Consider the following 12,348-nt stretch of genomic DNA (forward strand, 5'->3'; position numbering starts at 1 on the left):
AACCAGGCTCCTTCACAAATGATTGGCTGACAATGACATCATCACCTGATGATGTCATTGTTATGTTCCCATACATCGTAAGACAGGGTTTGTCAACTAGGTTTTTGCCTCGGGCCCAAAAAGTTTTCTGAGCTAATAGTCGGCGGGCCGAACATAATTAGCATATAACACGAGCAAGGTTAATAAGCTTACACTACAAATGGAACAACATTGTTTTGAACACATGATTAATACGTAATACATTGAATGACAATAACATAATCATTTTGAATTGATTAAACTCATAAAATCACCCCAATGTCTTCTTATTCTGTTCTTATTGTGTGTATTTCTCTGTGCGTTGATTGGTGGGGAAAAACAGCTCTACGTAGCCTACCGTAGACTACGCTAGTTTTACTTACGGCAACATTCCTTCAGAACAATTACCTTCCATATACTGGATGATTTGATGTCAAATCTCCACTGTTGTTGAGTACATTAAGAAGAAATGACACAACTCTCTCCATTCAAACGGTAAGTGTGCGTGTGTGTGTGTGTTTTGTCGAAGCATGTCATGTGGGATGTGTTGAGGCCCAGTAATAAATATTGTATTCATGAGACATAGTTGACATCCTTCAGATTCTCCAGAGCAGCGCTGTTATAGCTACTTTAATTTGATAAGTAGCTTCATAAGATTTATCCATCTTGTAAATATGACAACTCACATCACCGGCAGGAATATGACTATCAATGTATCATATATAATGCAGATTTCATTAACTGTACAGCAGCAGATACGTATCACAGTGCATGGCATGTAGCCTCTTAGTGTAGGTATATAAATAAATCAAGTAACATATTTTAAACACCACATTCTACTTTTAATTAAAGTAGAATGTTACACAACAAATGGTATCCATCTCATTAAATTAAACACATGTTGTCATCTGCTATAAGAATGTTGTTTATACTATTGTCTTGTTTCTTTGACTGGTGGTGGTGAGACGCTCTTGGCAGCTTGTCTCTCTCTGTGTCCAGCCTTACCAGCTAATAGTAGAGGCTAGTAGACAGCAGTGGTGGAAAAAGTACCCAATTGTCATACTTGAGTAAAGTAAAGATACCTTAAAAGAAAATGACTCAAGTAAAAGTGAAGTCAACCAGTAAAATACTACTTGGTAAAAGTCTAAAAGTATTTGTTTTTAAATGTATTTAAGCATCAAAAGTAAAAGTATAAATCATTTAAAATTTCTCATATTAAGCAAATCAGACGACACAATTTTATTTTTTTATTTTTTTTTACAGATATCCAGCACAGTTCAACACTCAGACATAATTTACAAATGAAGCATTTGTGTTTAGTGAGTCTGCCAGATCAGAGGCAGTAGGGATGACCAGGGATGTTCTCTGTTTAGTGAGTCCGCCAGATCAGAGGCAGTGGGATGCCAGGGATGTTCTCTTGATAAGTGCGTGAATTAGACAATTTTCCTGTCCTGCTAAGCATTAAAATGTGACGAGTACTTTCGGGTGTCAGGGAAAATGTAAGGAGTAAAAAGTATATTATTTTATTTAGGAATGTAGTGGTAAAAGTTGTCAAAAATATTAACAGTAAAGTACAGATACCCCAAAAAACTACTTAGGTAGTACTTTAAAGTATTTTACTTAAGTACTTTACACCACTAGTAGACAGCCTTCCTCTCTCTGCGTCCACCTACTAGCTAACAGTAGAGGCTAGTAGAGACGGAGACACAATGCCACTGTATGGAGCATCAGGATCACAGCCACAACAATGGCCTCCAGTGTTGTGAGTGCCAGGTAGTGACTCATATAATAGAAATATAATCCACAGAAAGGGCTTGGAACCTCTAACCCTGGCAATTTGACTGGTAAACTCATGGGTACACTCACATTGGCTGCCAGTCCACCCATAATGCCATCATTGACTTGAATGGGGTGGGTCGTTCTATGCATTCTGCTTCTATGTACTCATCTATGACCTAAGTAGACCTATGTATACCAGTGTAGGGAGGAGGAGAGTGTGATGAAATATAGCAAGGCAGTTCCCATTATTCCTCATAACATGTGATGGAATGGATAGGGCCTGATCACACTTGATGACGTAGGCCTATACCACAGGAGGCTGCTGACGGAAGGATGGCTCATAATAATGGCCGAAATTGCGCAAACGGAATGGCATCAACCACATGGAAACATGTGTTTTTGTATTTGCTACCAGTCCACCCAAGTTAAGTGCCACCAACCTCCTGTGGCCACTAGACAGCTAGAAGGTTGCAGCTCCACCCCACCAACACATAATGTTCCCTCTCTTCTCTTGAACAATTTCATGTCAATTAAATTGGCTCACATAGGTAGACTGTGATGGGCTCTGATTTGTTCTCTAAATTAATGTCTCCCTATATTTCACTTTATCAAACTGAGTAGAATTTAGGTGAACCAACTGATCAGAAAACCGCCATCGTTTGGGATTGATTGAGTAGCCAGTAGGGCTAGCTTGTTGCACCGTCATACATGTTCCTATGTCAACGTAATGTTATGGAACCCATGTCCACTTGAATAAACTGTACACAACAATGACCCCCTGTACACTCACCTCTTCAGACTCTAGGGGGCAACGTCGCAATACTTTTAGGAATAGACGGACTTCACCGAACCACAGAGTTTCTAAACCCGACACGGGAAGTAGGAAGTAGCAATAACTTTGCAGCTGGCTAGCGATCTTTACAGTGGATGTGTACAAATAATTTTTGATTGACCAAAGATACGTCTCGTCAGCTAGCCTGGTCATTGGATCAGCCATGGGAAAGGGTGGTGGAACATTTGAGAGGCTTCTTGGTAAGATATGAGTATCTTACAATTTTACCCCGGTGATTGTTTTTGCGTATTGTTTTGGCAGTCGTTTGGGCTGTGACACAGCCCTTCTAACATTAGCTAGTTACCTAGCTAAAATTGGCATTGTCTGTGTTCAGTTCGACAATAGGCCGAGGCCTCTAACGAGAATCGTCTTTTCTATCGAGATTCGAGTTTAACTGCTTATCAATAACATGTCATTTAATCTACCAAAAACTATGCTTGCATTTTGCTCTGTAAGTTACCCGGAAAGTGTCAGCCTAGGTTAGCTTGGCTAGCTAGCAACGCAATCAGAGGATGTTGTGTGGGTTCGCTGCGCCCCGATTTTCCCGATAAAAATCCTAAATACAAACATATTTGTTTTGTTGGATATCCCTGATCCTCAGACATAAATCATTGTTTTTGTAATTTGCATAACTTTCATTATTTGCCATCTAGCTTGCTAGTTGTTCTAGCTATATTAGCTCGTTTGCTAGTAGTAGCTTAGTTGGCTATCTATCCAGCTCACCCCATGCGCCAGACAACGCTACCAGACATATTTTCTTATCAGCCTCATCATAGACTAACTTAAACCCCAAAACAGTTTAGACAACTCGCTGACAACTGTAATCACGAGTAGATTGCTTCAAGTGCTCTGATGTTATTGAGGGTGCCAGTGCCTATTGTTGAGCCCTGTGTTGGCATAAAAACTGGCCAACACATAATAAACTGGCCAACAGAAAAGGCCGAAGGTTTGTGTCAAACATAATAACATACAGGCTCATTCCCGGTCACCGACGTTTCCTCTTAGTTTTGCAACAGCCGCAAGCTAGTTAGTTACTGTGTAGAAATGCATTCCTAACACCATCCCTTGATCCACTCACTATTAATCACTAACTAGGCCTACCCCACCCCCATCAGTTACTGAATGGAGAAATCCTCTGGTTCATACCTACAGTGATGTATAATATGATCAGTTACATTTGTATAGGCCCACACGCCATGCCTGGACATGTTCATATTGTAGTCTAAACTCTGAATTCATATGTGATGTGTGAAAGGCTGYTTTCTCAGTCATTAATGATTTTGAATAGGCCCTAGTCACATGAATCAATATCACCTGCTCACAAGCAAACACACAACTCTACTGTTTAGAGAAATAGCCTATGCTTTCAGGTGTAAGGTTTAGTCTTATCCACCCTGGTTAAAAGACCCTCACACTTCTCTTTTCTTACCTACACTCACTTAGCTGATAGCTACTTTATTGAGGAAAAGTGTACTTGCTACGACTGTGAAATGTGGTTGTCCCACCTGGCTATTTTAAGATGAATGCACTGGCTGTAAGTCAGATAATATTGTCTGCTGAATGACGTAAATGTTTATGATGATCTTGAATGAAAGACATGTGAGACAGTGAACCCTCTCCTCTCTGTCTGCAGATAAAGCCACCAGTCAGCTGCTGCTGGAGACAGACTGGGAGTCCATCCTGCAGATCTGTGATCTCATCCGTCAAGGAGACACACAGTGAGTAGTAGAGTGCTGAGTACACCACAGCCCTGATCAAATACTTACAATCCTTCCTTCCTTCTGGTAATCACTAGCCTAATCTCTGTGATTGGATAATTGCAGTGGAGAGGTCCTTAAGTGTTTCCATGACGAGGCCTAGGAAGGAAGGAACCATTTGAAAATAATTGGAACTAGCCCCATGTTTCTCCACACGATAGACGTGTGTCTGGTCTGATCAAAGTCTCTCTCTTCCTGCAGGGCGAAGTATGCCATCGGAGCCATTAAGAAGAAGCTGATGGATAAGAACCCGCATGTGGCCCTCTATGGTCTTGAGGTGGGTTACTAGACTGACCAATGCTGCGTGGATCTACGCTGAACCGCTTGTAATGACACAATGATAACCTTCTAGTGCTGCTTAAAGGATGGCTTGATCAATTATTCAAATTGGGACATATTCAGATGTTTTGAATAATAAATGGAAATGATATCCAGATTTATATGCCTCGATCACAGCGACAGTGTGATTCCATTTTGGTACACCAGAGGTACGTTCCTTTCCAATGGAACGCTGTGTTAGCCTTTCAGCATTGCGTTGCAGTGCGTTCTGTGTGGTGCATACGTTGGATTTATTGAACGTAAGCGTCAAACTGTATGTGTAGACGGCTTGACAGAAATGGTAGCAGAAGGTGAATGTTGAACTTTTGTTGCACACCTATCCAGATGATGCTGCGTAACATTTTGCGTAATGACGCTGTCGGTGCATCCAAGGTGATAGTCCAGTTCCATAGTAAAAAGTCTGACGTGAGGCTTAATCAGAAGAATTAGGCCCCTGTGTTGTGAAGTGTGATTATGAGTGTTTCTTCTACCTGTCAGGTGTTGGAGTCAGTAGTGAAGAACTGTGGGCAGACGGTCCATGATGAGGTGGCCTGTAAAACCACCATGGAGGAGCTGAAGGATCTACTGAAGGTGACCCTGTCTTGATTCACCCCCTCTACACCACCCCCTCTCCACCTCCTCCACCCCCTCTACACCACCTCCTCACCCCTCTACACCACCCCCTCTACACCTTCCATTCACCCCTGCCATGCCCCATCTTTCTAGCACATAGCAGTCTTTCACTTTGATTATTTTCTAGGTGGGGCACAAGGCTCACAGGTCCACATCAAGGGCCTCTTAACCAAAAGTTTCAATTGAAACCAACTGAAGCCAAATCATTTGAAGCAGGTTACTCAGATGTTTCTCTCTCTCTCTCTCTCTCTCACCCTCCCTCTCTCTCTCCTCTCTCTCTCTTCACCCTCCCATCTCCACTTGCTCAGTTTCACTCCAGGGAAGCTCCATTGAGACCTGGGTGACCCCATTCTGATGGGTCATTCCTTAAACAAGTGATGGAGTCAGGCCTAATGGTGTCATGTCCTTACCTTTACCTCCACTCCTTGTTGTATAGGAGTGTTACTGTAGAGGACTAGTCTGCTGTGGTCTTCTACAGGCCTACATCCCATCAACTCCTTGTTGTAAGGAGTGTTACTCTAGTGACTAGTCTGCTGTGGTCTTCACAGGCCTACTCCATCATCTCTTGTTGTAAAGGAGTGTACTCTGAGTGGACTAGTTGCTTGGTCTTCTACAGGCACATCCATCATCTCCTTGTTGTAAAGGAGTGTTACTCTAGAGTGGACTAGTCTGCTGTGGTCTTCGACAGCCTACATCCCATCAATCTCCTCATTGGGTACTTCCGTTCAGACAGCTCTCATAGGCCAGTTATTTTGTGGTGAGCAAGAGAATAGGGACAGAACAGTTATGTTTGTGGTGAGCCAAGAGGATGAAGGACAGGAACAGTAATGTTTGTGTGAGCCAAGAGGATGAAGGACAGAACAGTAGTTTGTGGTGAGCCAAGAGGTGAAGGGACAGGAACATTATGTTTGTGGTGAGCCAAGAGGATGAAGGGACAGGAACAGTTAATGTTTGTGCTGAGCCAAGAGGATGAAGGGACAGGAACAGTTATGTTTGTGTGAGCCAAGAGGATGAAGGGACAGGAACAGTTATGTTTGTGTGAGCCAAGAGGATGAAGGGACAGGAACAGTATGTTTGTGCTGAGCCAAGAGGATGAAGGGACAGGAACAGTAATGTTTGTGCTGAGCCAAGAGGATGAAGGGACAGGAACAGTTATGTTTGTGTGAGCCAAGAGGATGAAGGACAGGAACAGTAATGTTTGTCTGAGCCAAGAGGATGAAGGGACAGGAACAGTAATGTTTGTGCTGAGCCAAGAGGATGAAGGGACAGGAACAGTTATGTTTGTGCTGAGCAAGAGGATGAAGGACAGGAACAGTTATGTTTGTGTGAGCCAAGAGGATGAAGGGACAGGAACAGTTATTTGTTGCTGAGCCAAGAGATAAGGGACAGGAACAGTTATGTTTGTGCTGAGCCAAGAGGATGAAGGGACAGGAACAGTTATGTTTGTGCTGAGCCAAGAGGATGAAAGGACAGGAATCAATCTACACATTAGAATAAAAAAAAAAAATGTTAGCATTTCAATTTAGACCAGAAAAAGGAATGTCTTGGTTTTATGTCGGCTGTCAGTTTGACAAGATACAACTTATTCAGATCTCAGTGTAGGAACTGGGAGGGTTAGGCTGCAGCACTGAAGTACTAATCCAATCACGTGAGGGTTTCTTGTGACTAGGGTGAGTTCTCCCTAGACACTGATCTTGGTCAGTTTTGCATTCCCCCCCACTAATGGTTAAGGTTTGGAGTGGGGAGGGGAAGCTGACCCTAGATCTGAACCAAGAGGAAACTTCACCCCGCTCCTTGTGGAAGGAATGCCCTCCCTGGCTCTGGAGCTCTTGTGGTTTAGTTGGCTAAAGGAGGGAGGCTAAGACTAGGCCGTGACCCAGTCAGCTGACATGGGCTTGCTTCCCAAATTACACCCTGTTCCCTAGTGCGCTACTTTTGACCAGGGCCCATATAGGGCTCTGGTATAAAGTAGTGCAAAGTAATGCACTATGTAGGGAATAGGGTAGCGTTTGGGACGTAACCATGGCGATCACAGCACACAGAACAGCTGTAATAACACAGCAGACACCTCTCCCTCTGCTCTGCTTTCTCCACTGTGTCTAGATAGCAGACATGGTCCCTCTATACTGAAATCAGCTTCATGGCCAGCTACAGTTTGTACTAGTTTCTACACACAAACTGTTGATCTGTCTGGGGGATATGTCTGAGCCTTTGCTGCTGACTCCAATCCTTATGACCTTTCAACCCTGCGTCTTAGCCTGAAATCACCCACTGGTGCTGTAGTGAACTCAGACCTGGTTCAAATAGGGTTAGAAGTCTTTCAAATATTCTGGTGTTTTGCTTAAACCTGTCTGGAATGCCAGAATCTGCAGGGGTTGCCGTTTTCAGACTATTCTATTGGTTGCATTGCTCCAGGTGAGCTAAATCAAGCCTTGGTCAAGTCTTTGAAATGATTTTCATAGTATTTGAACCCAAGTCTGCTGTAGTCTGACAGCCTGGGAGCTGGCCAGAGGTCATTCAGTTTTCCACATAGAAATGTAGCCTAATGAGTGGAGTTGACATGATTCCTTACAGGACTGTCAATTGTATGTTCTACACAATGCGTTTCTATCTGCAATGTTCAGAATAAGATAGACATTTTATGAATAAAACTGAAATCAGTCTATTTTTATTAATTTTTTATTAAACCTTTATTTAAGTAGGCAAGTCAGTTAAGAACAAATGTTTATTTTCAATGACGGCCTAGGAACAGTATCTGTTCTACACCACGCATATCTATCTGATTGTGAAGGGTATGTTAAGGGTGCACCCTCTTGAACAGTTCATTTGGAACACTATACAGCATGACATTGCAGTCTTTTGATTGGCTCCCCACCCTTGTCAGGTGACCTTTGTTGACTCCTGATGGTGATGTCATAGCTTGGTCACACGCTGATTCAGGTCAGACTGAGGGACTTCCCAGCACAAGTCTCTCCTCTGTGAGAGAACACAGCAAGACAACACTCTGAATGTTTAGTCTCTGAAGTGAGTCTGGAATGGATTATTTGGGGGAAAAGGACTAAAGGAAACCTTTTAGTTTGAAGTATTTCTCTAGAGACTTGTTGGTCTGGTAAAACAAGTCTCTCTAGCCAGGTTAGAACCTTGTTTCAGTCTAGATGTATTCATATGGTATATTATTATTATAGTATAGCTTAGTATTGTCTTCTATTTTTGGGGAAGTGTTGGTTTGTAAGGGGACTGAGGTGCCCAATTTATTATAATTTTTGCACTTAATATAGTAGCGTTTTTAATGCAGTTTATCTGTCTATAAAAGGTGTACTTGTGAAGTTGTACTCAGTGAGTGGTGATGTGTATATGTACTGTGACTGTAACTCAGTGAGTGGTGATGTACTACAGTGTATCTGTACTGTGACTAACTCAGTGAGTGGTGATGTACTACAGTGTATCTGTACTGTGACTGTAACTCAGTGAGTGGTGATGTGTTACAGTGTATCTGTACTGACTGTACTCAGTGATGTGTGTGTACTGTACTGTGACTGTAAACTCAGTGAGTGGTGATGTGTATCTGTACTGTGACTGTAACTCAGTGAGTGGTGATGTAATACAGTGTATCTGTACTGTGACTGTAACTCAGTGAGTGGTGATGTTTACAGTGTATCTGTACTGTGACTAACTCAGTGAGTGGTGATGTGTTACAGTGTATCTGTACTGTAACTCAGTGAGTGGTGATGTGTTACAGGTGATCTGTACTGTGACTCAGTGAGGGGTGATGTGTTACAGTGTATCTGTACTGTGACTAACTCAGTGAGTGGTGATGTTGTTACAGTTGTATCTGTACTGTAACTCAGTGAGTGGTGATGTGTTACAGTGTATCTGTACTGTGACTCAGTGAGTGGTGAGTGTGTGTCATGTGTATCTGACTGAACTCAGTGAGTGGTGATGTTTACAGTGTACTGTACTGTAACTCAGTGAGTGGTGATGTACTTACAGTGTATCTGTACTGTAACTCAGTGAGTGGTGATGTCTACAGTGTATCTGTACTGTGACTAACTCAGTGAGTGGTGATGTGTTACAGTTGTATCTGTACTGTAACTCAGTGAGTGGTGATGTGTTACAGTGTATGCTACTGTAACTCAGTGAGTGGTGATGTATTACAGTGTATCTGTACTGTAACTCAGTGAGTGGTGATGTACTACAGTGTATCTGTACTGTAACTCAGTGAGTGGTGATGTACTACAGTGTATCTGTTACTGTGACTAACTCAGTGAGTGGTGATGTGTTACAGTGTATCTGTACTGTAACTCAGTGAGTGGTGATGTGTTACAGTGTATCTGTACTGTGACTCAGTGTGGTGATGTGTTACAGTGTATCTGTACTGGACTGTAACTCAGTGAGTGGTGATGTGTTACAGTGTATCTGTACTGTAACTCAGTGAGTGGTGATGTGTTACGTGTATCTGTACTGTACTGTGACTGTAACTCAGTGAGTGGTGATGTTACAGTGTATCTGTACTGTGACTAACTCAGTGAGTGGTGATGTACTACAGTGTATCTGTACTGTGACTGTAACTCAGTAGTGGTGATGTACTACAGTGTATCTGTACAACTCAGTGAGTGGTGATGTGTTTACAGTGTATCTGTTACTGTAACTCAGTGAGTGGTGATGTGTTACAGTGTATCTGTACTGTGACTGAACTCAGTGAGTGGTGATGTGTTACAGTGTATCTGTACTGTGACTGTAACTCAGTGAGTGTGATGTATTACAGTGTATCTGTACTGTGACTGTAACTCAGTGAGTGGTGATGTATTACAGTGTATCTGTACTGTGACTGTAACTCAGTGAGTGGTGATGTATTACAGTGTATCTGTACTGTGACTAACTCAGTGAGTGGTGATGTATTACAGTGTATCTGTACTATAACTCAGTGAGTGGTGATGTGTTCAGTGTATCTGTACTGTGACTGTAACTCAGTGAGTGGTGATGTACTTACAGTGTATCTGTACTGTGACTGTAACTCAGTGAGTGGTGATGTATTACAGTGTATCTGTACTGTGACTGTAACTCAGTGATGGGGATGTGTTACAGTGTATCTGTACTGTAACTCAGTGAGTGGTGATGTTTACAGTGTATCTGTACTGTGACTGTAACTCAGTGAGTGGTGATGTGTTACAGTGTATCTGTACTGTGACTTAACTCAGTGAGTGGTGATGTACTACAGTGTATCTGTACTGTAAACTCAGTGAGTGGTGATGTGTTACAGTGTATCTGTACTGTGACTTAACTCAGTGAGTGGTGATGTACTACAGTGTATCTGTACTGTAACCCAGTGAGTGGTGATGTGTATACAGTGTATCTGTACTGTAACTCAGTGAATGGTGATGTATTACAGTGTATCTGTACTGGTAACTCAGTGAGTGGTGATGTGTTACAGTGTATCTGTACTGTAAACTCAGTGAGTGGTGTGTACTACAGTGTATCTGTACTGTGACATAACTCAGTGAGTGGTGATGTATTACAGTGTATCTGTACTGTAACTCAGTGAGTGGTGATGTGTTGCAGTGTATCTGTACTGTGACTGTAACTCAGTGAGTGGTGATGTGTTACAGTGTATCTTACTGTGACTAACTCAGTGAGTGGTTATGTGTTACAGTGTATCTGTACTGTAAACTCAGTGAGTGGTGATGTGTTACAGTGTATCTGTACTGTAACTCAGTGAGTGGTGATGTATTACACAGTGTATCTGTACTGTAACTCAGTGAGTGGTGATGTGATTACAGTGTATCTGTACTGTGACTGTAACTCAGTGAGTGGTGATGTATTACAGTGTATCTGTACTGTGACTATAACTCAGTGAGTGGTGATGTATTACAGTGTATCTGTACTGTGACTTAACTCAGTGAGTGGTGATGTATTACAGTGTATCTGTACTGTAACTCAGTGAGTGTGATGGTGTTGCCCCTTGAACAGACGGAGCCCAACGTGAGGATAAGATCCTTTTACCTGATCCAGGCCTGGCCCCACGCCTTCCGCAACGAGCCCAAATACAAGGTGTTCAGGACACGTACCAGATCATGAAGGTGGAGGTAAGTCAGATCCCAGATCAGCCCCAGCCCCCTAGACACTCCTGAAGACCTGAGAAATCCCAGATCAGCCCCTAGCCCCTAGACACTCCTGAAGACCTGAGAAGATCCCAGATCAGCCCCTAGGCCCCTAGACACTCCTGAAGACCTGAGAAGATCCCAGATCAGCCCCTAGCCCCCTAGACACTCCTGAAGACCTGAGAAGACCCCAGATCAGCCTAGCCCCCTAGACACTCCTGAAGACCTGAGAAGAACCCCAGATCAGCCCTAGCCCCCTAGACACTCCTGAAGACCTGAGAAGATCCAGATCAGCCCCTAGGCCCCTGACACTCCTGACAGAACCTGAGAAGATCCCAGATCAAGCCCCTAGCCCCCTAGACACTCCTGAAGACTGAGAGAAGATTGGCTCGCTGAAGAAACATGGTGGCAGCTCTTTGTCCTTTTGCTCTCATCCCCTCCTCAGGTGTCCTCGGTTTCCCATGGGGAGGTTGCTATGATCTGGGATTCAGACAACAGTCACTACACACAGCACACAGCTTGAGCTAGTGTCACAGTAAATATTCAACTTGTATTCATCATTCTTTACCTGTATTGTTGGACATCCTGTATCTCCCGTTTGTTCCAAGGTCAGCTGTTTTCCCAGAGTCAAGGAGAAGTGATGCCCATGTTTGCTGCAGAGAGCAGATAAGAGTCTTCCTTTCTCACTGATGTTGTTCTGCTTTGAACGTCCTTACTACTGAATGTTCTCCGCTGTTAGGAGGATCTCTGAGTCTCTCTTGTGTGTTCCAGGCTCCAAGATTGGGTGGAGGCAGAGGAGTGTCATGCTGGCCCGCGTTCAGTTTGGAGTGATGACTAGAAAAGGTAAGACAACACGGCAGACTGGCGGAATGACGGACTGGCCTTGAATGACGGGCTGGCTGAATGACACTGG

At 43.2% G+C, this 12,348-nt stretch overlaps 1 protein-coding gene across 1 annotated transcript; it reads left to right on the forward strand.

Moving 5' to 3' along the window:
- The first annotated feature begins 2,464 nt into the window (after positions 1-2,464).
- Positions 2,465-11,629, forward strand: hgs (hepatocyte growth factor-regulated tyrosine kinase substrate). The gene is made up of 6 exons (XM_024143826.2): positions 2,465-2,829; positions 4,263-4,347; positions 4,588-4,663; positions 5,203-5,295; positions 11,305-11,420; positions 11,564-11,629. Exons 1-5 carry the CDS (start codon positions 2,793-2,795, stop codon positions 11,410-11,412), a joined length of 399 nt encoding a protein of 132 aa, XP_023999594.1. The 5' UTR covers positions 2,465-2,792; the 3' UTR covers positions 11,413-11,420; positions 11,564-11,629.
- Positions 11,630-12,348: the final 719 nt, after the last annotated feature.

This window comes from Salvelinus sp. IW2-2015, unplaced genomic scaffold (genome assembly GCF_002910315.2).
Source record: "Salvelinus sp. IW2-2015 unplaced genomic scaffold, ASM291031v2 Un_scaffold4437, whole genome shotgun sequence".
NCBI lineage: Eukaryota > Metazoa > Chordata > Actinopteri > Salmoniformes > Salmonidae > Salvelinus > Salvelinus sp. IW2-2015.